At 41.6% G+C, this 27,630-nt stretch overlaps 1 protein-coding gene across 1 annotated transcript in view; it reads left to right on the top strand.

The window, feature by feature from the left end:
* The first annotated feature begins 978 nt into the window (after window positions 1-978).
* The window catches only part of MAN2A1 (mannosidase alpha class 2A member 1), an 88,158-nt gene continuing 61,506 nt past the window's right edge, over window positions 979-27,630 (top strand). Inside the window, exons 1-3 of the mRNA XM_020779994.3 lie at window positions 979-1,251; window positions 19,493-19,753; window positions 25,474-25,618. Of these exons, the coding sequence (XP_020635653.2) occupies window positions 1,117-1,251; window positions 19,493-19,753; window positions 25,474-25,618 (541 nt within the window). The 5' untranslated portion in view covers window positions 979-1,116. The remainder of the gene's footprint in view (window positions 1,252-19,492; window positions 19,754-25,473; window positions 25,619-27,630) is intronic.

The raw sequence follows: 27,630 nt of genomic DNA, 5'->3' as shown, positions 1-27,630 counted from the left end.
AGAAGAAGAAGGGGACGCGAGAGAGGAGAGAGGCAGGAATCCTTGGCGCCAGGCGGAGGGGAGGGGCAGCGGCGACCCTTTGCGAGCGCCACCCAAGCGCAGCCCGTGAGAAGAACGACCCCGCCAGGCTTGGGAAGGGCTGCACCGCGGCGAGGACCCGCTGAAGCAGCCACCCGGCGCCCCGGCACGGGCAGGCGCAGGAAGGAAGAAACGTAGCCGAGCCCCCTCTGCCGCTCGCCCATTAGTACGGTATTATTATTATTACCACCTCCCGCCCGCCCGCCCGCCCGGCCTCCCTCCCGCGCTCGCCGAGCCGCCGTCTAAGCGTGTGGTGGCGCTGTGTGGCTGGTGGGCCCGGCTCCGCCTCGCTTGCCGGGTGCGTGCGGGAGGCGGAGCGCGTTGCTCTCCGGCGGCAGCCGCAGCAGTCAGCACTGCCGCCGCCGCCGCCGCCGCCGCTGGAGTGGCGGGCTAACCGGCTGGAGCTCCTCCCCGCTTCCTCTTTCTCCGCGCTGGCTCGGGGGGGATCCGGGAGCTTCTCTCGCGGCCGCCGGTGGCGCTCCGAGGGACTCGCCGAAGCCGGCGCTTCCCAGCACAGGGATTGGAGAGGGGGGTGGGTGGGAGCTTCGGGTGGATCAGGCGCCCGGTCGCTTTCCTTCCTTCCTTCCTTCTTTCCTTCCTGCCTCTCTCCACGAGAGGAGCTTCCAAAGCGAAAGTGGAGTCCGCGCTCTTCCCGGAAACTCTCGGGCGGTTCTCTAGCAGGCGTCACCAGGGTCGGCGTTGCGCCGCGCGGTAGCGGATTCTCGGGCGCCGGGCTCTCCTCTTGAAAGAAGATCGGAAGCCGGAGGGATCCAGCGAGGAGATCGGGAAGCTGCCTAGTCCCGACCCCGCTTGCTAACTGCCTGGGCCCGGAAGGGAACTTTTGCCCTTCCCGTCGCGCTCCGGCCAGGCGGCGGGGTCGGGACTGTTCGCGAGCGGGCGGGCCGAGAAGTTTTCGCTGGAGCCAGGTGTCGGACGAAGGCGACGGCGCCGCTGCCGCCGGGCGGGCTGTAGGGGGGACGGCGGCTCTGGAGACCCCCTTCCTCTTTCGTTCTCGCTCTGCCCCGGCGCGCGGTGGCGATGAAGCTCAGCCGCCAGTTCACGGTCTTTGGCAGCGCGATCTTCTGCGTCGTGATCTTTTCCCTTTACTTGATGCTGGATCGGGGCCACCTGGACCACCCCAAGAACCACCGCCGCGAGGGCTCCTTCCCGCAGGTGAGCAAGGAAGAACCCGCCCGGCGCGAGCGAGACACTGTGGGGACGGTGGGGACTGCGGTGGCGGAGAGAGAGAGAGAAAGAGGGGGGGGGGATGTTGTTCCGTGTTGCCTTTCGAGGGGAGGGGAGGGTTGGGATGCGTTTTCCTAGTGGGGCTGATTAGGGGCAACTGGAGAAAGCTTGCTTTTATGCAGGCAGAAGCCCTTTCTGTCTTTGATGGGATAAGTGGCATTACTCAGGCAACCGGATGAGCCAGTGGGGGTGGGGTGGGGTGGGCACTTCATAAGGCAGGGGGGTTCTGACTTCGACCCCTTCCTCTTAATCTGTGATTACTCGGCTCTGAATCGCAGTGGCTTCAGTGGGGGACTTGCTTGGAAGTAAAACGCGAGCATGGAACCGCAGCCTGCCCCGGGGGGGTGGCGGGCGGCGGGAGGGGAGTAGTAACAGGCCTCTCGATCGACTTTTCAGTGGAGCTCAGCGCTTGAGTGCCCTTGTTTCTAGGTCGGGGAGGCTTAGGTTGAGCCGCAGGTCAGTCTTGGGGCCGGATTTGAATCTGCCAAGAATCGGCTCAGGTCTGGCGTCGGCGTCCTACACTCGGCGCGGGGGGGGCCCATGCCCAGACGTCTCGCGACCACTGCCCGCGACTGGGGAGCCAAACTTCCTAAACAGGGAGTGTGTGACTTTTAAATGGCGATGCATAACACAAGCAAAAACCAACGCCGGGTGGCACTTTGAAGACTAATACGTGTGTTTCTATGCGAGCTTTGGTGGAACACAGTCCACTTCCTCAGATACAGGAAGTCTGAGGACCAGGATCATTCCGGTGCCTTCAGGAAATGGGTGGCGGCTCTCTTGGTCGTCAGTTGTTTGCTTCCTGCCTGCTTCCCTCCTGTCCCCAACCTGTTGGAAGACTGAGGAAAGGTTAAACCCCTCGACAGGAGTTTTAAATGAGTGCTTCGTTGACCCCCTTAGGCTTTCATGGTGGCATGTGTGGAGTTCGGAATTCTGCATGGAACAGATGGCCAGCTAGAGTTTCCTCTAGTAGTCTGTTTGGCTAAGTGAGGGGCAGAGATTTTTTAAAATAATAAAAATCTACTCCATGTGTGTATGTTGTGGGTGGGGGAGAAAGGTCCAGCACTGCCCATCAGAGTTCAGTGTCGAAGACACTAGTTCACATTGATGCTGAGCTATTTGCTTATACGTCAAAGTTGTGATAAATGTGTTTTCATAGAACAAATTCCAGAATCTGTACTGAGGCGATAACTTTATAGGTCAACCAGGAATTTAAAAGAAGTGTGTGGAGGCACCCCCCAAAAAACAAACAAAAAACTCACAAACTTTTAGGAATTTTTTTCCCTTCACCAGGTGGAATGTTAAAAGTAAACTGTTGGGGGGAAGGGGAGGAAGGCTGATCTTAAGTTTCCACAGTCTTTTCTTTATCACTGATAAAGAAATTAACACATCTTATTTTGCATGACAGTGTAATAAGATGTAGGCTTGCATTTTAGACAGATTTTGTGCTGCGAAGAGGCATGTAAGCAGATTTGATGGGCTTTCCAGTTCTGTTTTGGGGCTTGTTTAGATTTTTTTGGGGTGTGTGTGCAGGAGACAGTGCAGTGCTAAATAAAAAATGTTGAAATTAATGAAATATAAACTTACTTTGCTTTGAGTACATTCATCTTTGATTTAAACCAGATTCTCCCTTTTGATTTTGATAACTGGAACTGTCTGAAATGTCATTATCTCCCATTTCCAGAGGAAAAACTTTTGATCTTAGTATCTTGCCTGAACTGAGGCATGAAAAGGGCTAGATAGAATTTCCTCTGATTCAAATGTGCTTCTTAACAAAATTGTTATATAAAATAAAGGACATAAGAGTGCATTCAGAGAAATAAATGAACAGTATACTTCTATCCTGATGATTGCACTAAAAATAATGATGCATGGATGTTTATACTTGCTTGCTAACAGATAAAGGGCAAAAGACAGCAAGTGGTAGGTCTTGCATTAGAAATCCAGGGCCTTCTCTGACTGGCAGAAAGATGCCTAGTAGGGTTGGGTGCTCCTTGCCTGAATCTTTGGGTGATAGCTATTGCTTACATACAGGGTGGGTAAAAAGCAGGTTTGATTTAAATCACAAATTAAATCTGATTTTTAAAATTAAATTATGATTTTTCACAATTATTTTCATTTAAATCATTATTTTAATCAAATCAGTTCCACCCTGGTTGTATACTTGGTTTTGAATTAATGCCAAAGCAAAATCTGATCCATAATGGCAGAACAATAGACTAGGGCAAATTTCAGCTGTGTTCACAAAAAATAAACATTTTGATACTGTCTGGAATGTTAGCCAATGAAGCACATAGGCAGTTTTGGCCCTTAGAAATAGAGTAGCTGTGTCCATGGGTATACAAACTTACAAGGATATTTAACTTGAAAAAGTTACATGGTTATTCCTAAGTGCATGACAATGAAAGTATATATCTGTAAGAGCTCTTGATTTTACCATTCCTAATATATAACAAAACATGTTCTTCATTAGAAAGTTCGAACAGAAAATATCCTAGTGCTTCATGGTGTTTTAAACAAACCCTTAGTTGTTCTTAGTCCCATGGCAGGAATAAAACTAAGGCAGGTGAACTGTAAAGTATTGTACACTGTAGACTCCCTTGGGAAATGAGAGGAAGTTAGTGAATGACTAAAACAGGAGATGGAGATGTGATCACGTTTCAGAGCCTCTTTGTGGCAAAATCATAAAAAGTTACAAGCAGCATAAGTGACTTTAATTACTAGCCCTCTTCAGGAAGCACGAAAGCATCTATGTTAAACACACAAGAAGGGAAAGTATGTGTCCTATATTGCCATTTCTGTTGCCATTTATGCACAGTGGGTGACATTCTGTGGTGGCTCTCCATGCTATTTTACACCTGAAAAATCAGGATTTAAGTTCGGTGGAGAGCATAAGAGATTCCTTGATGTAGTGAATGATGGACAGAGGAGATTCATTCATGTAGGCTGCCAGTCTTCACCTGTTCCTTGCATGCTTGGTAGATGCATTTCCATCAAACACGGTGAGTGTTCTGTTTCTTCTGTATCCCAGGATTTTTTGAAATTTGAGAAGTTTAGCAAGGCAAGTGCCAGCTACAGTCTGACTGTGTGTGCGCATGCAGTGCTCAGAGGCTTGGTCGGCTGTAACTCTTGGGAGTGGAAGTGGCACATTTTTGTGACACATTGTACGGATCACATTAGAATTATTTCTGAACTGAAAGCCATGTCCCAGAATAGGTGTGAAAGCTTTCCAGTCCATCAAAGGAGCATACATTGCATCCTTGGCATGTTCAATGCTAGACAAATGGACAAGATTTGTCATTCAGACAGTATTGCTGCCTCACAGGTGGCAGTATGCTTTGTTTAAAAATTAGGAACTACATTGTATAATGCCAGTCAAGTTGGAGAACATGGGAATAAGCTGGTTGAGGAAGACTTTGCAGTTCAGCTGAAAAACATTGGAGATTACACTTGACAGAAGGAAAAATCACATCAGTCTTACTTATGAACAGAAGCGCAGAGATGTCAAAATAAATGTAGAAATGGTATTACTTGTGACAAGGCAGCTTCTTAATGTTTGCAAAGTTGTAATGATTTTCAGTGTTTCTCTATTTAAATGAAACATCATTGGTAATAAGAGTACTTTCACTAACATGACTGTGTTTTGCTTCTTGAAAATCAGCTGCAGAAGAGACTTTTCTTAACATATATCCATGTATGAGCTATGTGACTTTTAAGAATTTCAAGTACAGTGGACCCCTGACTTACAGACGGCTCCACTTAGAGACTTTTCAAGTCACAGACTTCTCTGGCCACAAAATTTAGGTTCGACTTGCAGCCGGAGAATCGACATACAGACCAGAAAAAAAAACAACACAGAACAAAAATGTCCGGTTACGGATTAATCGATTTTCAATGCATTGTAGGTCAATGGAGCCTCAACCTACAGAATTTTCGACCTGCAGCCACCATTCCAATACAGATTAATTCCATAAGTCGAGGATCCACTGTACTGTACTTGTTTAAATAATCAGACTTCGATTCTGTGAGCTGTCACAGTGTTAAAATTAACACCTTTTCAGTTTCAGAAGTCCATATTTAACCTTGCTGTCTTTGTTGGCAGGTTTCTGTTTTCTGAACTAAATATGTTTGATCAGACTTTTGGCTTGGTTATAACTCATAGATACTGATGTGAGAATCCATAGTACCCCAATTAGCTTGTTCTCCAACAGTTCCATCCATGGGGAGACAGAGTTGTCCTTTAATATCAAATGGGCGAGCCCAGAGTTAGTGTGGTTCAATTTTAACCAATATGATAGGACAGTCTAGCCTCTATAGTTACTAGTTCTGTTTCCAGATGAACCATTGCATTTGATTTATTGGTTGGCACAAATAGTATGACTTTTAAAATTTTAGTTTCAAGTTTTTCTATCATGGATCTGTTTGCTACAACAGATAAAAGGAGCACCGTAGTCAGTTATGCCAAGGATTTTGCCATAAATAGTTTGATGGCTGCTGTCACATTTTGCCTCCCTTTGGTCCAAAAGAATTTTTGTATTGCACTAGCACTTTTTTGTGCATTAGATACAACATACTTTATATGTGAGTTTTTCTTCCCATTTGCCTGAACAATAACACCCAAATATTTGTATTGTTGTACCTGTCCAATGCGGACTTGATTTAAAAACCAGGTATGCCTCTTTGGTGTATTAGCAAAGGATATGACCTTTGTTTTATCATAATTTATCTCCAATCGGTTTTGTTGGCAATATTTAAAAAGTGTCCGCATCATTCTCTTAAGTCCTATCTGTATCCTTGAGAGAAGCACGGCATTGTCCGCATACAATAGTATAGCAATGTGTTTGCTTGGCAATTTAGGGGGATGATATTCTGGAAGATTTAACTGAGTTGCTAGGTCATTTATATAAAAGTTGAATAACAAGGGAGCCAGTATACATCCCTGTTTTACACCTTTCTCAGTTTTAATAGGAGCTATAAGATGGCCTTGTGAGTTGGTTTTAATTCGTATTGTAGTATTTTTATGTTGATCTCAAATAAAAAATAAGAGGTGTTTGTCAATAGTAGAACCTCTTAATTTAGCCCATAGAATATTCCTTGATTGAATCAAAGGCGGCTCTAAAGTCAATAAAAGTTGAGACACAGGGTTCTTAGAAGAATATTTTGAGATTAAATGCTCCAGAATCAAACACTGATCTAGAGTTGAATGGCCCGTTCTAAACCCTGCCTGTTCTTCAGCCAAACAGTTCTCTTGATCAATCCCAATCTCGTAATTTCCATGGCAGGTGTCTAGCATACAGTTTACTTAATACAATACATTAAGTAAGCCAATAGGTCTGTAGTTTGATGGAAGATCTTTGTTACCTTTCTTGAATATAGGAACAATTATTGCCAGCCCCCAATCCTAATCAAATGGATAAAGACCCCATTGAGTAGCATATGGTGACTAAGGCAATTTAGGCTAGCAAAGGCCCCTCAGGTCACTAAAGGATGACGGTATAAAAATAGAGTTCTTCTCTATTTTATATGAGCCTTTTAAGTATACTGTATACTGTAATTTTAAATTCTAGCCGTTTTGGAACTTATTATATATGGTTATGAAGATGATATTTTGTTGACTTGTCATTGGTTTTGTGTATTGACTCAATGTTTCAATGGCCTTAGGCTAAAATGTGAATAAAATTCAACTAAATATGTCATGTAAATGAATGACTATAATTAAATCAATAATGTGTTTTTGATTAAAACTTTGGGTCATGTCGTTCATTGTAGAATATCAAGTATCCTTTCATTTTAAATTAAGTTTGAATTGCTACACTTAATTTAATGATGATGTCTGTCTACTAAGTGTAACTTGTACGTATGTTCTGTGTGGCAAGTCATTTTGGACTTATTGTAACCCTATGAATGAATTACCTCCTAAAGGTTCTATCATTAAAAACCCAGCTCAGATTTTACCAGCTAAAGATTATAGCTTCTTTATGGTCCTCTTTCCCTAACATCTTCACTTTTGCTAACTTTATTGTCCATTCAGTACTTGTAAATGTGCAAGAAAGAGTAATGTTCTGATAAAGTCAAGCACTTCCTGCCTCGCGGGCTTCAAGGCCCATAATCTGTGTTACAGGAATACTGCTTCCCATTTTACAAGGAGTAATCCAGGAAGATTCAATTTCCAATCTGTTAGTAAGTGAAGAAGCTGCAATTTAGGAGCCTCTTGTTTGGATTAAAAGTGTGGAGCTCATTAGTTACATTATTCACTCAACTTGTACAGGTATATTCTTTATAGTTCAGCTCACAACTTCCAACTCCGCACTTCTCAAGTTTAGTGAAAAGTATGTGTGGTATAAGCATGTTTTGTGTCTTGCTGTAATTTTGCTGGAATAGGAAATGATCCTGGTGTACTGAGAATCAGTCTTGCTTTTGCCAAACTCTTTACAGATTCAGATGCCTAATGTTTTTACAATCAAAGAAGAATGGAAAGTGGCTGGCCTTCCTTGGTGGTGACATTTGAAAATCTTATTCTGTAACACGTGAAGCAGGTTGGAGTTGTTGTCCTCCACAATTCAGTTTCGTTTGCAGGTAGAAAGGCAGCTTAAGATGCTGCTGTCTTGCACTGGTTCATGCCATTGTCCATCTAGTTTATTATTCTCCACACTCCATGTGGAATGGCTTTTCTTAGTCGCACACAGAATCTTTGTCATGGTCAGATCACTGCCTAATCAAATTCAACCTCACAGTGGCTCCCCCCCCCCCACGGGAAGCAAGGACCTGTTGTTATGGTTCTTGGTTACTGGATCCTATTGGATTCCAGGATACCATGAGAGGGATTCTGGCCGATCTGACTGGTACTCCTGGTGGATAGTTGGCTGACTTCCGCCACTAGGGCTGTTGCCGCAACCGCACCTAAACACCTTCTCTGGCTCAGAGATCGCCCTTCGCCCTGGTTAAACCCAGAGCTGCAATTAATGGAGCGAAATAGGAGAAGGGTAGAGTGCATATGGATGTGGAACCCGACGGAAAATAATGAAATAGCTGTCAGGATCGCGACTAATCTTTACCAATCTAAGGTGAAGGCTGCTAGTTGATCTTACTTCGCTGTCCAGATAAGTGAAGCTTCCAATCAGCAGGTGGAACTTTTCCATATAGTTCGCAGTCTTTCCGGAACTGGTCATGGTGATTGGCCTCCCTCTAGCATCTCACCTGACCAGTTTGCAGTCTTTTTAAAATCAAAAGTGGAAGCCATTCACCGGGCTCTTGCCCCCTATTTGGAAACATTAGATCGAGCTGAGATGTCCAGTGCTCTGTCTTGCCCAATGAGACTTAACCACTTTCAGCCTGTGATATCAGAAATGGTGGACAGAGTGCTTGACCGCTGTCATGCCACCACCTCCTCCCTTGACCCTTGCCTGGCCTGGCTAATCAAAGCAGCCAGGCCTGTAACATCTGGATGAGCTACAGCAATAATGAATGGGTCTCTCCAGGAGGGCAAGCTTCCTCCTGCCCTCAAGGAGACACTCATTAGTCCCATTAGGAAGAAACTGAGCTTGACGGCGGACGATATTGGTAATTATAGGCACGTCGCCAATGTTTCTTTCCTTAGCAAGGTAGTTGAGAGGGTGGTGGCCAAACATTTGCATGCTCTTCTAGATGAAACCAGTGCCCTGGATCCATTCCAGTCAGGCTTCAGGCTGCGCCATGGCATGGAAACAGCACTGGTCACCCTGTTTGATGACCTGCTGAGGGAGGCCGACAGGGGCAAAATGTCTCTGCTGGTCCTTCTCAATATCTCAGCTGCCTTTGATACCATCAACCACGGTATCCTCTTGGGGAGGCTCTCTGAGCTGGGGGTCGGTGGCCTGGCACTTGCCTGGCTCCGATCCTTCTTGGAGGCCCGTCCTCAGAGAGTACAGCTTGGGGAGAGTGTCTAGGCACTGTAGAGCTTCAATTGTGGGGTTCTGCAGGGCTTGATGATCTCTCCAGTGCTGTTCAACATCTATATGAGGCCGCTGGGAGGGGTCATCAGGGGATGTGGAGCTTTGTGTCATCAGTACGCTGATGATACTCAGCTGTACATTTCCTTTTTTCCAACAACAGTGGATTCTGTCTCGTCCCTTGAGTGCTGCCTGGGGGCTATTCAGCAATGGATGCAGGAGAATGGACTGAGGCTGAATCCGGGCAAGACAGAGGTCCTTCGGGTGGGCGCCCCGGACATCTGTGGTCTGGGAAACTCCCTTTCTTTTAGGGGGTGACTCCTACCACCTAGAGTGAGGTTCACAGCTTGGGTGTACATCTGGACCCGACGCTCACCATGGTGACCCAGGTGTCGTCAGTGGTCCATTCCGCACATTTCCACCTTTGGTGGGTTGCCCAGCTGCATCTCTATCTTGATGTGGGGGCGCTCACCACTTTGGTCCATGCACTCGTAGTCTCAAGATTAGATTATTGTAATGTGCTCTATGTGGGGTTGCCTTTGAGATTGACGCAGAAACTTCAGATGGTACAAAAATGCTGCGGCCAGACTTCTAACTGGGGTGAAGAGGCACCAACATATTTTTCCCACACTGGCCACCTTGCATTGATTGCCTATTTGTTTCTGCGCTGGTTTCAAGTTTTTACGATTACTTATAAAGTCCTAAATGGTTTAGGACCTCGCTATCTGGCACAGCGCCTTCTCCCACCCAATTCTACCAGAGACAATCGTCCTAGCCAGGCTGGGAGATTGACGGACCTAATGCCGAGGGACGTCTGGAAGGAAAGAACGAGGAACCGGGCTTTCTCAGCAGTGGCCCCTCACCTCTGGAACAACTTTCCTATAATGGCCTGGATCCCTATCTGGGTGTCTTTAGAAGTAAACTAAAGACATGGCTATTTAGGCAGTTTTCCCTCCTGCTGTATTTTAATATCTATATTTTTACATCTTGGATTTTCGCATGTTATTGTTTTTATAGTTTTTAAATTTTGTTATGCCACCCAGAGTAGACGGTCTGTCTAGATGAGTGGGGTATAAATAAATAAATAAACAAATAAATAAATAAATAAATAAATAAATAAATAAATAAATAAATAAATAAATAAATAAAAGCCCTACTAGGAGACTACAGGAGTTGAACCCGGGACCTACTGCATGCAGAGCTCTACCATCAACCTTGGGCTATGGATTATTTCCACCCAAGAAGGAAAACTGTTAGCTAGAGATACATTTTAAATCAAATTAATAAGGGTAAGTATCCCATGGATGACTATGCAAAAGCTTTTGACTGTGTAGACCACAGCAAACTATGGCAAGTTCTTAATGAAATGGGAGTGCCTGACCAACTTTTCTGTTTCCTGAGAAATCTAAATGTAGGACAGGAAGCAACAGTTAGAACTGGATCTGGAACAACTGATTGGTTCAAAATTGGGAAAGGAGTATGACAAGGCTGTATATTGTCTCCCTGCTTATTTAACTTATATGCACAGTACATATGTGACAGGCTGGACTGGATGAGCCCCAGGGCAGATTTAAGATTGCCAGCAGAAATATCAACAACTTCCGATATGCAGATGATACCACTCTGATGGCAGAAAGTGAGGAGGAATTAAAGAACCTCTTAATGAGGGTGAAAGAGGAGAGTGCAAAAAACGGTCTGAAGCTCAACATCAAAAAATCTAAGATCATGGCCACTGTTCCCATCACTTCCTGGCAAATAGAAGGGGAAGATACGGAAGCAGTGACAGATTTTACTTTATTGGGCTCCATGATGACTGCAGATGGTGACAGCAGCCATGAAATTAAAAGATGCCTGTTTCTTGGGAGGAAAGCGATGACAAACCTAGACAGCATCTTAAAAAGCAGAGGCATCACCCTGCCGACAAAGGTCTACATAGTCAAAGCTATGTTTTTTCCAGTAGTGATGCATGGAAGTGAGCGCTGGACCATAAATAAGGCTGATGGTCGAAGAATTGATGCTTTTGAATTGTGGTGCTGGAGGAGACTCTTGAGAGTTCCCTGGACTGCAAAAAGAACAAACCTATCCATTTTGAAGGAAATCAACCCTAAGGGCTCACTGGAAGGACAGATCTTGAAGCTGAGGCTCCAATACTTTGGCCATCTCATGAGAAGAGAAGACTCCCTGGAAAAGACCCAGATGTTGGGAAAGTGTGAAGGCAAGAGGAGAAGGGGAGGATAGAGGACGAGATGGTTGGACAGTGTCACTGAAGCTATCAACATGAATTTGACCAAACTCCGGGAGGCAGTGGAAGACAGGAGGGCCTGTTGTGCTCTGGTCCACAGGGTCATAAAGAGTTGGACACAACTTAACGACTAAACAACAGCAATCCCATGGAACTGTTTATTTTTTTAAAAAACTTATTTTTTTCTTTTCTCCCTATCCCTTCTTAGTTTTGTTTTGTATATTAGATTACAATCTCAGAGGCCAGACCTGGTTTAGGTTTTTAAATCGTATCATACGTGGAAATTTAGCCAGCTTTAGAAATGGTTTCCTGTGTGCATACTATGAGTATAGCAACTCACAGTTACTTGAGCGAATTCAGAGTTCCTGTGAGTGGCATTCTTCTCTCGGGGGTACTCTTGTTGCAGGAAGGGAGAAGGTAATTGTCATGAATTTTTCTTTCTCTCTGCAACGCTGGAAATTTTGGAAAGCCAGGGAGATAATGGCTGTTGGGTATGCAATGGGATGGTACACCTGCGATCCAGCTCATTAGTTTCTTAATGAAAGAAAACCTGTCTTTGTTCACTCACACATTTTTTATAAACTGAGGAGCTTTCATCTGCTTAGACTATGGCTGTGGAACCTGTGGCTCTCCATTTGTTGGTGAAGCCCAGTTTCCATCAGCCTAATCAGTGGGGAGGTAGGATTGAAATTTATTAACATGTGGAGGGGCAGAAGGATCCTAATGTCTGCCATAGAGGCATAATTGTGTTTGGACTATTTCTGCATATGTAATGATGCAGAGAACGCTCATTTCTTTTTATCAACAAAGTCTTTTACACAGCCTTTAACTTGGAATGAAAGACTGTAGGATTATTGATTCAGGTTTTTGTAAGGTATAAATACCTTACTTTCTGCTTGCTTGGATTGCTCAATATCTGAGAAGGGCGTAGCATAGATGTAGAATTAGTAGTCTTCTAACGATTGATAGCAGATTGGCAGTATGCCATACACTCACATTGTAGAAGGGCTCACATTAATACAAACTGACCTAATTTTGCACTGAGAAGTAAGCTCGAATGTAATTATTCTCCAGAGTTTACACTTGTTAAAATTTTACGATACGATTCTCCCATTAAAAAAATATATCCGCTTTGAAAGAAATGCAATACAAACATATTAATGCTTGTGAAAATGCACATATTGGGGAAAGTTATGTACAAAAATTGGATATAAATGTTTGTGCAGGCTTTTAAGATGAAATTCTCAGACTGATCTGGAAGTGGGATGGAATGCACCTGTGCTTGAAAACTGGATGTTACAGGAAGGTGAGGCAAATGGAATTGTCTCTCTCTCTCTTGCTCACACTCCTTCCTTTCTCTCTCTCCTTTTTTCTCTTCATTAGAGAGGGAAAGTACCAGTTCACACCCCTGCTCAGCTGCCACACTCTGAATAGCCAACGTACAAGTTCCTCTCCTAATCCAAATTTTCTTCACAGCATTCTTGAAGATGACCTTATTTACTCTAATTTAGATTGGTATACCTTAAGGATGACAGGCACCAAATCAGCTTTTGTAAAACCCTTGATTTGCAACAGAGGCTCAAGTTAATGAGATTTAAATACTGAGGAATGATAAGCATAGCGTGTCTAAACTTTCAGATGATTTAGGTCTAGCTCTTTTGTTTTTTCAGATATTTTGTTATATACCACCAGGGGGCATAAAGTGGTACTTCAATGCTTTGTCTTTCTAAAACTTCCTCAGCACTGCCATAGTATTTATTATTTCTTTGGGAATGTTCAGTTTTGCTAATCTAAAAATGGGTACTGCTATTCTTTGTTCCCCATAATCTGCCAAATCCAGAGTGTGATTTAATCAGCAAGTGGTATGACTTTTAAAGGTGACAGAATTAATAACGTTTGAATTAAAGTATATTCATGAGCATTCCTTCTGGTAAGTGACTCACTTCTACAGTGTTTAAAAGAAGCAGGCGCACTGTGACTACATATCTAACAGAAGATAAAAGAGTTGCTTGAAACTGCAGAACAAGTCCCAGGGTTCCTGTCAAATGAATACTAGGGGCTGATAATATTGAGAAACAGCCTGAAAGAGAAGTGATGCACTTCTGAGTGGATAAGCAAGATGGGCAGTGATTTCTTACTGTATCTTTGGTCCTCCATGTGTTTTAGACCCCATCTACCACAAACCCTTACTATTGGCCGTGATGGGGGGGGCAGTAGTTTGAAGACTTGTAAGCCAAAGCATATGAATGGCCGTGGGGCCCCACCCTTGCTGTACTTGGTATACAAAATACTGATAATGTTTTCAGTTATATATGTATAGCTCACATTTTCTCAAGTAAGCCCAAGGGAGAGTATACTTGTTCTCTCACTTTATTCTCATAACAACCCTATGAGAATGTGACCAGCATCAGGCACCCCAATGAGTTCTATGGATAAGAGGGGTTTTTGAACCCAAGTCTTCTGAATCTCAATATAACACTCCAACAAATATACCGTACTTTAGCAGGTTTGGATTTTTCACTGTGTGAGTTAGTACTGAATTCCTAAATTTTCATTTTATGCTGCTCAATATTTTTTAATGAGCTTCTAAGGGAGGAAAGGAAAGGAATTCCTAAATTTTAGGGTTAATCTTTTAGCAAGATCAGTGTCCTTTGTTTTAAAGTAGTAAAATGGGATTTCTGCTGGCTATATTTTGGCTGGTGGAGGTATGGTTATAAATTAAAACTGGTATTAAAATGATATCATGGTAGTCCACCCAATCTATTGGTTTATGAAGCCAGCATTCTGTAGTATCCACATCTTTAAACTGCATCTGGATTACTTGTGGGGCATTGGTAGCAAGGAAAGCTTGGTTGATTAGGACAGAGGATGCAAAATTAAGTAATGTCATCCCTTGATAACTGGCATGGTAGCTGTAAATTTGAAGTGCAGCATCAGGCTGTAAAAAGAATTGAAGCGTAAGAAATTGAATACCAGCCAGACAACCATGTGAATCAGAGATACGTGATAATAAGCTAGATGTACTTCATGTGAAATCAATGCAATTAATAAGGCCTTTACCAGTAACTATGCAAAATATAGTGTCCAGATGGGGGAAGTTAGTGATAATAATAACCACTAGTTGTTTGAGTAGCAGTAATACAATGTAGAGTGAGTGCTGATGTCAGATATTTCATGAAGGATAAGACAGCTGACTTTGTTTCTTTATGGTATTATTTGCTAACAACCTCAAATGGGATTTTTCTCCCAGTATTTAGCAGTTCTGTTGTGGTGAATTCCTCAGTGCAGACTGAAGTGAAACAGCTGAGCTACAGCTTGGAGAAGTGAGCTTCTTAGTAGCGCTCTCTTCTTCTTTTTTAATTGGTTGACATCAGTCTGCTCTGTATGTTTCAGTCTTTTCAAAATTATCTTTGTGTTCCAAGCCTAAAGGTAACAAAACCCTGGTCAGTGAATTTATTATGTTTGTAAAAAACATCACCTATAATGTTGCTTAAGTTATACTACTTCATGACAATGTTAATAAGTTAATAGTTGTTGTGGCTTTTTGGCTGTTTGGCCATGTTCCAGAACATGACCAAACAGCCCAAAAAAAGCCACAACCACCATTGGATCCCAGCCATGAAAGCCTTCAATAACTTAATAAGTTAATGTTAAGTCAAACATTAATTTAGCTGGTTTTGATTTTAATTGAAGTGTTAATGCCCCTGGTGGAAAATAAAGTCTGTATTTTAATAAAAGCTAATGCTTTAAAAAATAGCCAACCATTATGTGAGAATGTCCCCTTTTCTATTTACCAGTTAAGTACTGTATACTGTCCTAGTAGGAAGTGGGATTATAGGAGTAAACAATATTGTGCCAGTACTTGGTATGCATCCATCATTTCCCACTAAGTGGCTATAAAACCCAGTCAAACCACTCCTATAAAAATTAAATTCAGTTTAAGTTTGTCATGGTCATATGATCTGTTCAGATACACACAAGCACCAGTTCATGTGCAATACAGAGAAGAACACAGAAAGGTAAACAACTGGAACTGAGAAAAGTTATTAAGTATCTTCCAGTAAGTGAGGTTTTCTTCACATTAAAGCCAAGAAACAGTTAGCAACTTGAAGAATAATGTAAGGAGTCTGGACCAATTTTTAAAAAATACATAACTAGCTGCTTACCAAGATAGCCCTGAAATGTTTGCAAGAGGGAAAACATTAAATCATCTCTTTTTTCATCAAACTTATGATGTAGATGGACATGGAACAAGAATTCAGAAGCCTCAGTTGTGCATGGACAATATCTCTTCTGATGGGAAATTCCCAGAAATCTACCTTGGAATAATGCTGAGGGTGGAATGTTAAATCTAGCAAACATAAATCCTCTACAAGCCTGGGGTGTTCTCTAAGGGTTGTTAAGTAAGCTGCAGTTGACCCATATACTGGCGATGCACCATTTGCACTAGGGGAACAGTTTCTTTTTGCTAGAGAAAGTAGCTCTTGTTTCTCAATTCCATATAGTACTCTCTGGGACAACATTGCAAATGCTTGTTGTTGTCCAAGTGCTAGAATGTAGTCAGGTAGAATGTCTAGAAAGCTAATTTTATGTTGAACCAAAAGTGATCATTTCCTGGTGTAAAAATCCAGTACAGTACACGTAGTCAGGATGGTTGGCCAAAAAGGGGGCATGTGGCCAGAGATTTATAGTCTGGATCCATGCTCTAGTTTCTGGTCAGCCTATTCCAGGTTCCAGATACATGGCAGCATATCCTATAGTGCTATGAGGATTTTTTTTTTTGACTATCACATTTTTCACCCTGGCAGGGCCCCATTATCAGTGTACAACATGCATCTATGCAAAACTTAGTGTCCTTCTTCTTTGAGAAGCAAAGCAAACAGAACAACCACAGAAGGTCTAGTTGATTGTTTTAAAGATGCAAACAACAACACATCAAGTTCTTCCGTCTCTTTCCATTAACAAACTGTTAGGGTTTTTTGGGGGGGGGGAGGGGATTGGGAGTTAAATGTCAACTTGGATGTCCTTTAGGAGCCAAAAGATGATTCATACATTATTATATAAGTAAATAAATAAACCTAAATGCCAGTTTAGCTGTTCTGAAGCTGCATCAGCACAATACAATATTGATGACTGTTTTTTTTTTAAACATGGCCAGTAAAGGCCACATACTTACCAATAAGAGGAAGTAAACTCTCCTTCCTAAACATCAAATTGAGTCCTAAATTTTAATGATATATATTTTTTAGGATTTTTAAATTATTTCAACTGTATACCAATCTTTTCTGCCATGGGAAATTGCTTCTGTGTATTGAAGGCAGCAATCATTAATGTAGTTACTTAGAGTGAAAGGTGCATTGAGCAAAGTATGGCATGTCTAGGATTAGTCATTTCTTTGTATACAATGAAAAACTTTTGTAGGGCTTGTAATAATAATAATAATTACATGCTGTTAAGTTGATTCTGGCTCATGGCAAGCCTTTTCAGGATTCTCTAAGTGTAGACTACGCAGGTTAACCATTCCCGCCTCCTGCTCAAGGCTACACAGGTTGGCTGTTCTCCTGGGAGACCCAGTGCAGGATCAAACTCCCAACCTCTGGCTCCACAGAGCGGTACCTAACTCATTGAGCTATCCAACCAGCTGTAGGGTCTATAGAATTTGTTCATCCAGTTTCTCTTTCTTGCACAAGAGTTGCTTTAGGGGTAAATAAGAGTATAACATATAAACAAGAGAGCAACATGTATGTGTGTATATTATGTGCTGCCAAATCAGAACCAATGTATTGTGACCCTAATAGGGCTTTCAAGGTAAGTGAGATATTTAAGATGCAGTTTTATCAATTCTGTCCCCAGCTGTGAGTTTCCGTGGACAAGTAGGGAGTCAAACTCATATCTCCTGAGTCATCACTTTCTCCACTACACCAGCTTTTCTCCACTACACCAGCTTTTTTTTTTTTGCCACCAACATAAATACAACATTGAAAGAAATATTTATTTATTGAATATTGGCCAAAACGAGCCTTATAAGGTGGTCTGTAAAGAATTGTTTCCAGTCTGTGGTCCCCTTCAAATGTACCAGCGGCCATCAGGAGGGCATATGGCCTCTGTTGAGAATGGTTGCACTCCACCACAGTGGGTAGTTGACTGTATTCCTCAGTTAAACTAGAATCTTCAGTACCTGCCTAGGCTTATGAAAGGATGTTAGAATGTAGGTTTTGGGCTTGGGAATTCCAGATTCAGATGGATCCTTGCTGAGCTGTGAAAATGATGGAATGTCCTTGGGCTAGAGATGGTCAGGACCTAAGTTGTGCCTCTTCATGCAAAGATTGTGTTCCATCCCCTCACCTCCTGAAGGACTGCCCCACTCACAAGCCTCTGCATGCCACCCGAGCCATCCTCCATTGCTAGCTGCTTAGTCCAGGTAGGACCCAGCTTCCCCATCCCACCTCCTCATCTGAGTGATTGGTTGCTGGAGGAGGCAAAGAAGGGAAACCAGGCAACCCAGGCGGTGTGTGGAAGCTTGTGAGTGGGGTGGCCGCCCAGGAGATTAGGGGAGGGAACGTAGGCACCTGTGGTGCCATGCAGAGATCTTTATATGAAGAAGCACAACTTAAGTTGTGCCCATCTTTACCTTGGACTTGTCACATGTTTTCATCCTGACCCACTCTACATAGTTGATGCAAGGATGAAGTGAGAATGAGGAAAAAGAGGGCTGTGCACTGGGAAGGAAATGGCTAAATGAGCACAGCAACTTAGTAGTTGTATTTTGGGAATGCTTGAAGTACAGTTCTGTAAATTATTTTATTTAGAAATATTTCCACAATATCAATCATTGTTCATTCTGATAGAAATGGGAGGAGAGGATTGGGGTTGCATTTTGTCAACTTTCATTAGTAATATTCAGATGAAAACTGTGTTAGTCTGCTTCAGCAAACCAGCAAATTGTCTTCTGAAATCCTGTCAGGTATATTTTAGCATGAGGTGTCATGGATTAGAATCCCCTTCCTCAAATTCATGGAGAACAATATTTGGGTTTCCGTGTAGATATTCTTCTATTTTTGCTCTGTCATGTATAACATGGATACACAGTTTCTCTAATATTGAACTTTATACCTCTGAGGAAGTGAATTGTAATCTACAAAAGTTTGTGCTTGAATAAATCTTGGGGTGTTAAAGGTGCCAGAACACTTTCTTTTGTTTTATTACTAATAATGCCAGAAGCAAATTACAGCCTCTGATGCTCCCATATTTTCTACACTATCTGTCATAGTAAGAACCACAGCATGGCCAGATGCATTTCCAAATATGAAATATTTCCTTTTAGAGCCTGCAAAACAGAAGCAGTAGCCTGAGGGAAGATGCATGACATTTGTCAGGAAAAAAACTGCATTTCCTGATAAGTAAAATAAGGGTGTGAATAAGTCCCAGCTGTCTGAGATTTTCTTCTACTATAGCAGTGCCGCGACTTACGACCATAATTCGTTCCAGAAGATGGACGTAACTCGAAATGGTCGTAAGTTGAAACACCATTTCCCATAGGAATGCATTGAAATGCAATTAATCTGTTCCAGCTGAAGAAAAAAATCACAAAAAAATCACTGCAAGACTCATAGGAAACACGATTAATCGCTTCCGGCTGAAGAGGGAAAAGAAAAGAAAAGAAAAGAAATCAAGTGTGCAAGACCCATTGGAAATGCACAGAAAACAAACGGAGCAGATCGGAAGTGCACAGAGAACAAAGGGGGCAGGTTGGAAATGCAAAGAAAACAAAGGAAAAAGCCTAAATAGTCCTGAACTATTTGAATCTTCTTCTGGAAAGGCTCCTTGTAGCAATTTGATGATAGTCACAGGTTCTTTTTTTGCTGTATTCCTATGTATTGAGCTAAGGACTTATTCAGTAAGGTTTTAAATTTCAGGAGAAGTGGGAAATTATGTACTGTATATACATTTAATGTAGCATGCATATTTAAAAGACTGATGTTGTTGTCTTTCTTGACAGGGTCAGCTTTCTATACTACAAGAGAAAATAGATCACTTGGAACGCTTACTAGCAGAAAATAATGAAATTATTTCAAACATAAGAGATTCTGTGATCAATCTGAGTGAATCCGTCAAAGATGGACAGCGTACCCCAGAAGCTATAAACTTTAGTCAAGGAAATTTCTCAGAGTTATCCTCTCTTACTACCACATACCTCTCAGTTGATCCTGAGGATTGTCTGTTTGCTTTAAAAAGTGGGCGCCAGGCTTCAGATGTACAGGTAAGAATTGTGAGAAATGCTTACTACTACTTGTCTATTTCTAGTAAGTCCTTTGCTACAGAAATATGAAAAGTTTTTAAACAGTGCTTCATCTTGCATTCCCATGTCACTTAAGTGAGTTGGTCTGTCAGATAATCATACGTTGAAGTCTACTGGAGTCATTGGCAAAATTCGCCTTCAAGGTGCCTGTCCAGGAAGAGATGAGATGTGCAAGTAGGTTAATTTAAATTGTTTGCAGATTGCAACCTGAGGCTTACTCCAGTGCAGTGATAAGAGGAGTTGGTTGGTTGGTTGGGTAGCCCAGATCTGTTAGCAGATCAATGGTTAATTTAAAAAAATCAGCAAATCAAATTTACCATCTATCCTTCTCCCTGAAATTATATTGCTGAAGTGAAGAACTCTTGAGGTGTGCAGGAGCACATTTTTCTCTGTAAGCTTGGTTTGTAGTCATTCTGAAAAAACAAAAACTAAAATCCTTAGCTTAGAATTCTTTAATTCCAAATATTAATATGCCTCTTTTGCACTGGTCTCTGGGTGGTAGATCTTATAATTCCAGTTAAAAGAAATTGTAGATTTTGCAAGCCTTGAAGTTTGTCTGCCATCAACTGAAAGAAGATTTTGTTTTTAGACCACCGTTCTTTCCAGGTGGGCTAGGTATGCGTGACTCATTGATTGTTGGCTTCTCCCATAAATGAGAAATCCCATCTGGTTTCGGTATGTGATGTTATTTATGGAGAGTCTTGTGCTTTGTACTTTACTGAAAGTTTTGTATGTATCTGTGCTCTCCTAGAATGTTTTTCTTCTACTACTAACTATAACATATAGTGTATTGTCCTTTGTAATAGATTATAAATAGTAGGCATCCTTCATGCCTGAAGGTTATCTTTGGAGGCTCTTTCAGGTACCAGTTCTCTCAGAGGTGCAGTCACTTATAAATCCATAACACAGATTTTAATTTGTGCATATTTGCTTAAAATATGAAAAGAGCTAAAAAGTCAGTCACTGACCTAGGCTGCGTTCAGGCATGGAGATAGATGTTGTGTCTCTTTGAGATAAGGCTTTGGTAAATACAGCAGCACTAGAGGGCCTACATCCCAAGATTTGGCCAGTTATTTCAAATCATTATGTAAATGTCATCCTTTGTCAATTCTTTGTCAGCTTCTGGCCATTTGTGCTTCTGTGTGTCTTAACTTTTCCTTCCAATTTCTTTTCCTTTCAGACTCCTTTATCTGACCTTCTCCTTCTCCCCCCTCCCCCGTCTGGACAATTTTCTGCCCCATCCACCTTTCCTGTTTTCATCTTTCCCAACCCTTCTTTTCTGTGCCTTCTAATTTTCCAGATCATGTAGCTTTCTTCCTCAAACATCAGCTCCCTCTAGTCTTGTCCACAGTTCTTTTGTTGCCATTCACCAGGATCAGAGCCACACTCCTATTGGCTACTGGCAGAACTTTGTACTTATCCTCTTTGCCTGTGACGTTGGGAAAATTCAGTGGAGCAGTGGCTCGATGTTTCTTCAGTACAATATGAAAAGAGCATTATAATATGTATGGTTAGTACTATGTTAAGGTGACAACCATAGAGCACCTCCAGATGGAATTCACATAGCTTTCGTATCAGGCTAGTATTTTTGAGAAGTTTAATTCCATTTTAGTGATTACCATGATTTTATTTTGCGAACATTTTAATCGTGATACATAACTGTATATTTCAGGATATTTTAGTTGAAGTGTAGTCTGTTGTTCCTGTGTGCTGTCAAGACACTTCTGACTTAATGTGATCCTGCTCATTTACAGCCATGCTTGAATCATACAAACCCAAGGCCTGTCGTTGCATTTTTGCATTTTCCTTTTTCACCTTCTTTAGCATCGAACTAGTTCTCCACATACTGTATTTTTCGCACCATAAGACACACTTTCCCCCCACAAAACAGGGGGGTGGAAAGTCTGTGCGTCTTATGGAGCGAAGAAAACAGATTATATTTTCCTGTTTTTTTTCCTCCTAAAAATTGGTGCGTCTTATGGAAAGGTGCGTCTTATGGAGCGAAAAATACGGTAGTTTTCCTAATATCACAGATTGAGTAGAAGATTAACCAGTCCTAAATTGGTGTATTTCTCTGATTCTGGAGAATGACAGCAAAGTAAGTTATTGCTGCTTTCTGCCAGTAATAATATTTTATATTATTGATTATTCTTCCACCAATTTTCATACCCCGTTCATCTGATTTAGTCCTGCTATCTGTGTTTTGCATGTGATTTGAAGACAGCAAAATAAAATCTACCCTTGTCTGATACCTTTGCTTACTGGAAACTATTGTGTTTTACTGCATTCTGTCCAAACAGGACCCAGAGTATAGGTTACACATCAGAACAACCAATGGCTGTGGCACATTCATTTCTTTCAGAACAATGTATAACTTTTAATGATCCAGACAGTCAAAAACTTTGCTGTAGTCTATAAAACACAAACTGATTATCTTTTAAAAGTCTTCATTACCTGCTAATAGCCAATATGTGTTTGCAATACGACATCTAGTGCCTCTTTTTTCCAGAATCCAGCTTGAACGCCTGGCATTTCTTACTCTGTATGTGCTTGAAATTTTTATTATAAAATATTGAGCATTGCTTTGCTTGTAGGAGAATTAATACCATGGTCCTGTGCTGACTACAATCTTTGCTATAATGTTTGGAAAGAATCTTCTCTTTGAGTTTGGAATTAAATCTGTCCACTCTGTGGGTCATTGTTTTTCCCCCCATATTGGTTGGCATATACAGTTGGACCTCCTTATCAACAGAATCAGTATCTATTGATTCACTTATCTGTTTTCTGAAAATATAAAAAAATATTAAAATAAAAAAATCCAGAAAAAAACTATTTTCACATATATTAGCAGAACTAGCCACTAGAGGGTGACAGAGACTGTGCTATGAATACTTATTAGTGAAGAATATTACCTGCTAATAGTCTCTGGTCCCCTCTACTGAACAGTTCTGGGAATGCTTGTGAAAATATTTTTTTCTGTTTTTTTCCTCTTGTAACTCTCTCTCTCTCTCTGTATGTGTGTGTGTGTGTGTGTGTGTGGGTAGGAAGGTAGGTATTTGTGTGTGTGTGTGTGTGTGTGTGTGTGTGTGTGTGTGTGTGTGTGTGTGTGTGTGTGTGTGTGTAGACAGACAGATAGTTTGCTATTATCCGTGATTTTCAGTATCTACAGGGGGGCTTGGAACCATTCCCCAGCGGATATGGGGGTCCTACTTCTTGATGATTCAGCCTCTATAGCTTGAATTTTTAGTCCCAGCAAGATAATAGATTACTTTACTTACTATTTTTTTTTTAGTATAACTGGTCTTGTTTAAAGCTCCCTTTAATTTCTTAGATCTTGCTCTTGAATTCTGAGTGGAGATGGGCACAAACCACTAATTCGTCCTTTAGACAAATGAGTGTTTGGCGGTTCCCATCCACACCTTCTCTGGCAGGCGCTTACTCAGAGCCAGCACCCTGGCTTTCCTGTCCCATCATCTCCGGATGATGCCTCTGAGTGTGCACCCATCAGAGGAGGCAGGCTGGGAAGCACCAAATACCTGTTTGTCCAAAGGACGAACTGGAATGAACTGAGGAACTGATGGTCTGCGCCCATCTCTAATTCTGACCCTTTTTCTGTCACCTTTTCTTTTCCTGTTTGTGTGTCATTAAAAACTGTAAAATATTTATCAGTCATTCATCTAAGTTTTTCTTTTCACTTGGCTATAAAAATAGTCTTTTTTTATTTTTAGGCTATAGGAATAGACTTTTTCCCTGATACTGACTCTGGTTTCTGGTTGATGGTCAGCTGAGTTTAGTCAATGCGTATCTGTTCTTTATATTAACTTAAAATTCATCAGAAATATTATTCAAATTATATATTGATGCTATTCTTTACTGTTCTCCAATTTTTGGTAGTAGTTTATACTACAGTGCTTTAGCTTCATTGTAGTCAATTGCAACTGCCTTTATAAAATCAATTTCTAAAATGTTTTAGGACTGCACATTGATGCCCATGTTTACAAGATTATTATTGAGCATGGCGAAAAAAAAATGCGCTCACAGCATTAATGTGATGTATAATAGCCTGCTTACATACCTTTTAGTAAATTAGGAGGAAAGATCAAGCCAGTACTGTGGCATGCATACTATACTAACCAGTTGCTTGAGTCCTGCCTTCGTTGTTCATCTACTAACAAACAACGTTGTGGCAGTATGTTGGCAGGAAGCTGTTACACAAAAATGAAAGTTAATAAATGTCACTAATAAATAATTGTATTTGTGGAGTAACACACCATTGGTCCTTTAGTAAATTATAAGCTATTGAACATACTTGTAGGATGAACGTCCTTCCTTGTATGAAAACTAAAACAATTTTTGTGGCTGCTCCCCCCCTTTATCCTTCCACCCACAGTTGAAGAACCACCTCTTCAGGCAGAGTTTCAATAACCCAGACTGTCTCTGGATGCTGGGTTTTCCCCCTTTTCTTAATCTATTTTTAAAGTTTTAAACACTTTTCATTAATTAACTTTATTATTATTATATGTTTAATTCTTTTCTAATCTCCAATTTGTTGTGCTTTTAGTGTTACTTCTTTTAACATCGTGAACCACCTTGGGTCCTCTTGCCAGGAGAAAGGTGGGCTACAAATGATACAAAATAAATAAATTTAAAAAAAAAATCAATTGTTTGGAAATGTAATAGCAATTTTATTTATTTTAAATATTTTAACCCCTCCTTCCTCCTTATCAATGAGCCAAGGCAGGGCTTGCATCATTAAAAGGCAATATGTAAAGCTAAATACAGCAAGTATGCAACTGTTAAAAAGAATTGAACAGCTATCACACTAAAAGACAGTAAACAAAAGCAACACCAAAAATCAATTCAGAGTAGTACACGAAACCACCCATTTCAAAACCCCACCCAGGCAGCAGTCATTAAGGGAAAGCTTGCATGCAGAGAAAGGCCTTTGCCTGCTTGGAGGAGAACAGCAAAAATGGAGCCAGCCTGCCCTCCCATGTCACTGAATGTCAAAGTTCATTGATAAGAGTTGTTATTCATAAAACATGTTCATAAGGTGCAGTCTTATAGCAAAGATTACTATAGATCAAACCTTCTATGTGCTAAGCTTAATTAAGCTAGATCAGTGGTCCCTAACCTTTCCTGAACCACAGACTAGTAGGGGGCAGAGTCTGTGCACGGGGGGGGGGGGGCTGGGCCCACTCATGGAGGGGCAGGGTGCACTCACGGACGGAAGGAGTGCGCTCACGGAGGGGAGGGGTGCACTTGCATGCATGTGCAGAGGGGAGGGGTGTACTCGCAGAGGGGAGGGGCACCCGTGCATGCAGGTGGCAGGCTGTGTGCATGAGTGGGGTGCCTAGGAGGGGAGTGCATGGAGGTGGGAGATCTGTTTCTGCGGCCCGGTCCTGCGATGGCAACGGACCGGCACGGGGCTGTGGACTGGGGGTTGGGGACCCCTGCGCTAGGTAACCGTTTTGTTTATATACATATGTGAAAATAGTAAATGAAATATGCAGACAGAGTTTCTATACAATTTTTGAACTAATTTTTGAGCTAAATAAATAAATATATTAAATTAGGGACCCAAGCTGTTCTTTTGGAAGTATAGAACTGGGCACTTCAATTATAAGAGACATAATTTGCCTGTTCCTTTCTTTTTTTTTTTTTTTTTTTTCCTATTTTAGATGCTTGATGTCTATGATATCCTCCCTTTTGATAACCCAGATGGTGGAGTTTGGAAACAAGGTTTTGACATCACCTATGATGAACATGAGTGGGATAGTGAACCTCTTCAAGTTTTTGTTGTGCCTCATTCACACAATGATCCAGGTAATACAGCACAGTATGTAAATATAATTTCCACAGTGACTTACTTAAGCCACTAACAGAGGTCAAGCAAAGATGATATGAGACAGCTGATTAAATTTAAAGCTAGATGGCTAAGCATTACAAAGGCCATGCATGGGGGGGAGGAATAGAGGGGTTAAACAGCAAGAGATATCAGCTAGTATTTTGATCAGTTGATCTTCTCTAAGATGAGAATACTTTAGCATTGGAGCGTGTCCCCTATTGCCCTAGGTGGCCAACAGAAAGGTTTCCACAGGGGTCTGCTTGACTAGCATTGTATAAAACTATGTTGCCTGTTTTTACTAATATCAAGATAAATAATCCTGGCATCTTCAATAAGATACTGCAGTGATGTCAACAAAAATGCAGAATCCAAGCTATGTATTTCCCCAAATCATTATGGCTGGATTTCTCTGTAATAACAGTGGAAAGATAAATATCCATACTGGAAATCCAGTGCCATAATGGATAAACACACTATATTGTAAATGAAATGGATCCCTTGTTTTATCCTAAAGAGCAGTGGTTCCCAATCTTGGGTAACCCAGGTATTTTTGGACAGCATTTCCCAGAAGCCTTCACCACCAGCTGTGCTGGCTGGGATTTCTGGGAGTTGCAGTCCAATAACACCTGAGTTACTCAAGGTTGGGAACCACTGCTATAGAGGGCAGGGTTTATTGCTGAAATTGTTCTTTAGTACAAGACATATTTGGAGAAATGAGTAAGTACAACTCCAGTTCACAAGCTGGTGTGAGTCATTTTCAGCTTAATGTATTATAGAATATTTAGATGCTTTGGATGATAAGGTCAGTGAACTTGGGGCCCAATGGGCTGAGACAATTTGAAAACCCATAGTTTGTTTCAGGAAATAGCAGATAATAAAAATATTTTGACATGGAAATAGTTTCTTTGAAATGTAAGTTCTGAATAAAGAAGGTTTTTAACTGAAAGAAGATTCTACTAACACTAACATCTTAAAAGTACTTGGGAACTGAGCAGAGCTTGGTCGGAGTCTGGCGGTGTTCTGAAATGTTTGGTAAGACTTTTTGTTGTCTTTCATGGAATTAAACTTCACCTTTTTCAAGGTGAAGCTGTCAACAGTAGGTTGCTACAGAATGCTCTTTTCATGGAACAAAAACCTCAACCATTTACTTGATTCTTGAGTATCTTAAATTGAGGCCTGATCTTTATAGGTCTCATACCATTGCCCATGTAAATGATCCATATGCTTCTCATTTCCTAAAATCCTATTGAGAATTTATGTATGTGTATCTGGCACCAGCAGTAACACAATATATGCAGTTGTGGAAAACTGTGTCCTGCAAGCTGTTCCATGTACTGCGTTGTTTCTCTTCTGCTTCCACCCTGTGCATTGAACTCTTCAGGTCATTTCCTTTTTCTCTGCCTCCTGCCTTCTTTTCCTTCCTTGCTCTTCCCTGGGGTTCAGTCTCCATCTCATCCTCTCCCTTCTCCTTTATACTGTCAACAGTACCACTTCTTTTTAGTCCAGTGATTTGTTTCACCTCATTCTTTTTCTTCCCTGCACTGTCCGTCAGAAGGTGGTGCAATTCAGGAGTTATATTATACACTCCCATTGTTTGGTTGCACAGTCAGTTGCTTGCAGTTGTGCAACTGTACAGTCGGTTGCACAACTGCACAGAAATTCCCAAGGGAACTGTGCATGTGTAAAATGTATGCTTCACGATTCCAATAGGATTTGGGCCATTGTGTTTAAAATGCCCTGCCACATGCACAGTTGCATGTAATATCAGCATGCTAGTACCATGCCTATGTGGGTCATATGTCACTAGAGAGTTAATGCTGTAAAGATATGCCTGTGCTTCTGGTTGGTGCATTTAGAGTGGTACCTCAGTTTACGAATTTAATGCGTTGTCCGGGACGTTTTGTATTGCGGAAAATTCACAAATCGAAACGCAGTTTGCCATAGGAATGCGTGCATGAGGGCAGTGCTATAAACCTCCCAGGCACAATGC

This window comes from Pogona vitticeps, chromosome 2, assembly GCF_051106095.1.
Source record: "Pogona vitticeps strain Pit_001003342236 chromosome 2, PviZW2.1, whole genome shotgun sequence".
NCBI lineage: Eukaryota > Metazoa > Chordata > Lepidosauria > Squamata > Agamidae > Pogona > Pogona vitticeps.
The sequence above is the reverse complement of the archived record's forward strand: the minus strand, read 5'-3'. Positions and strand labels throughout refer to the sequence as shown.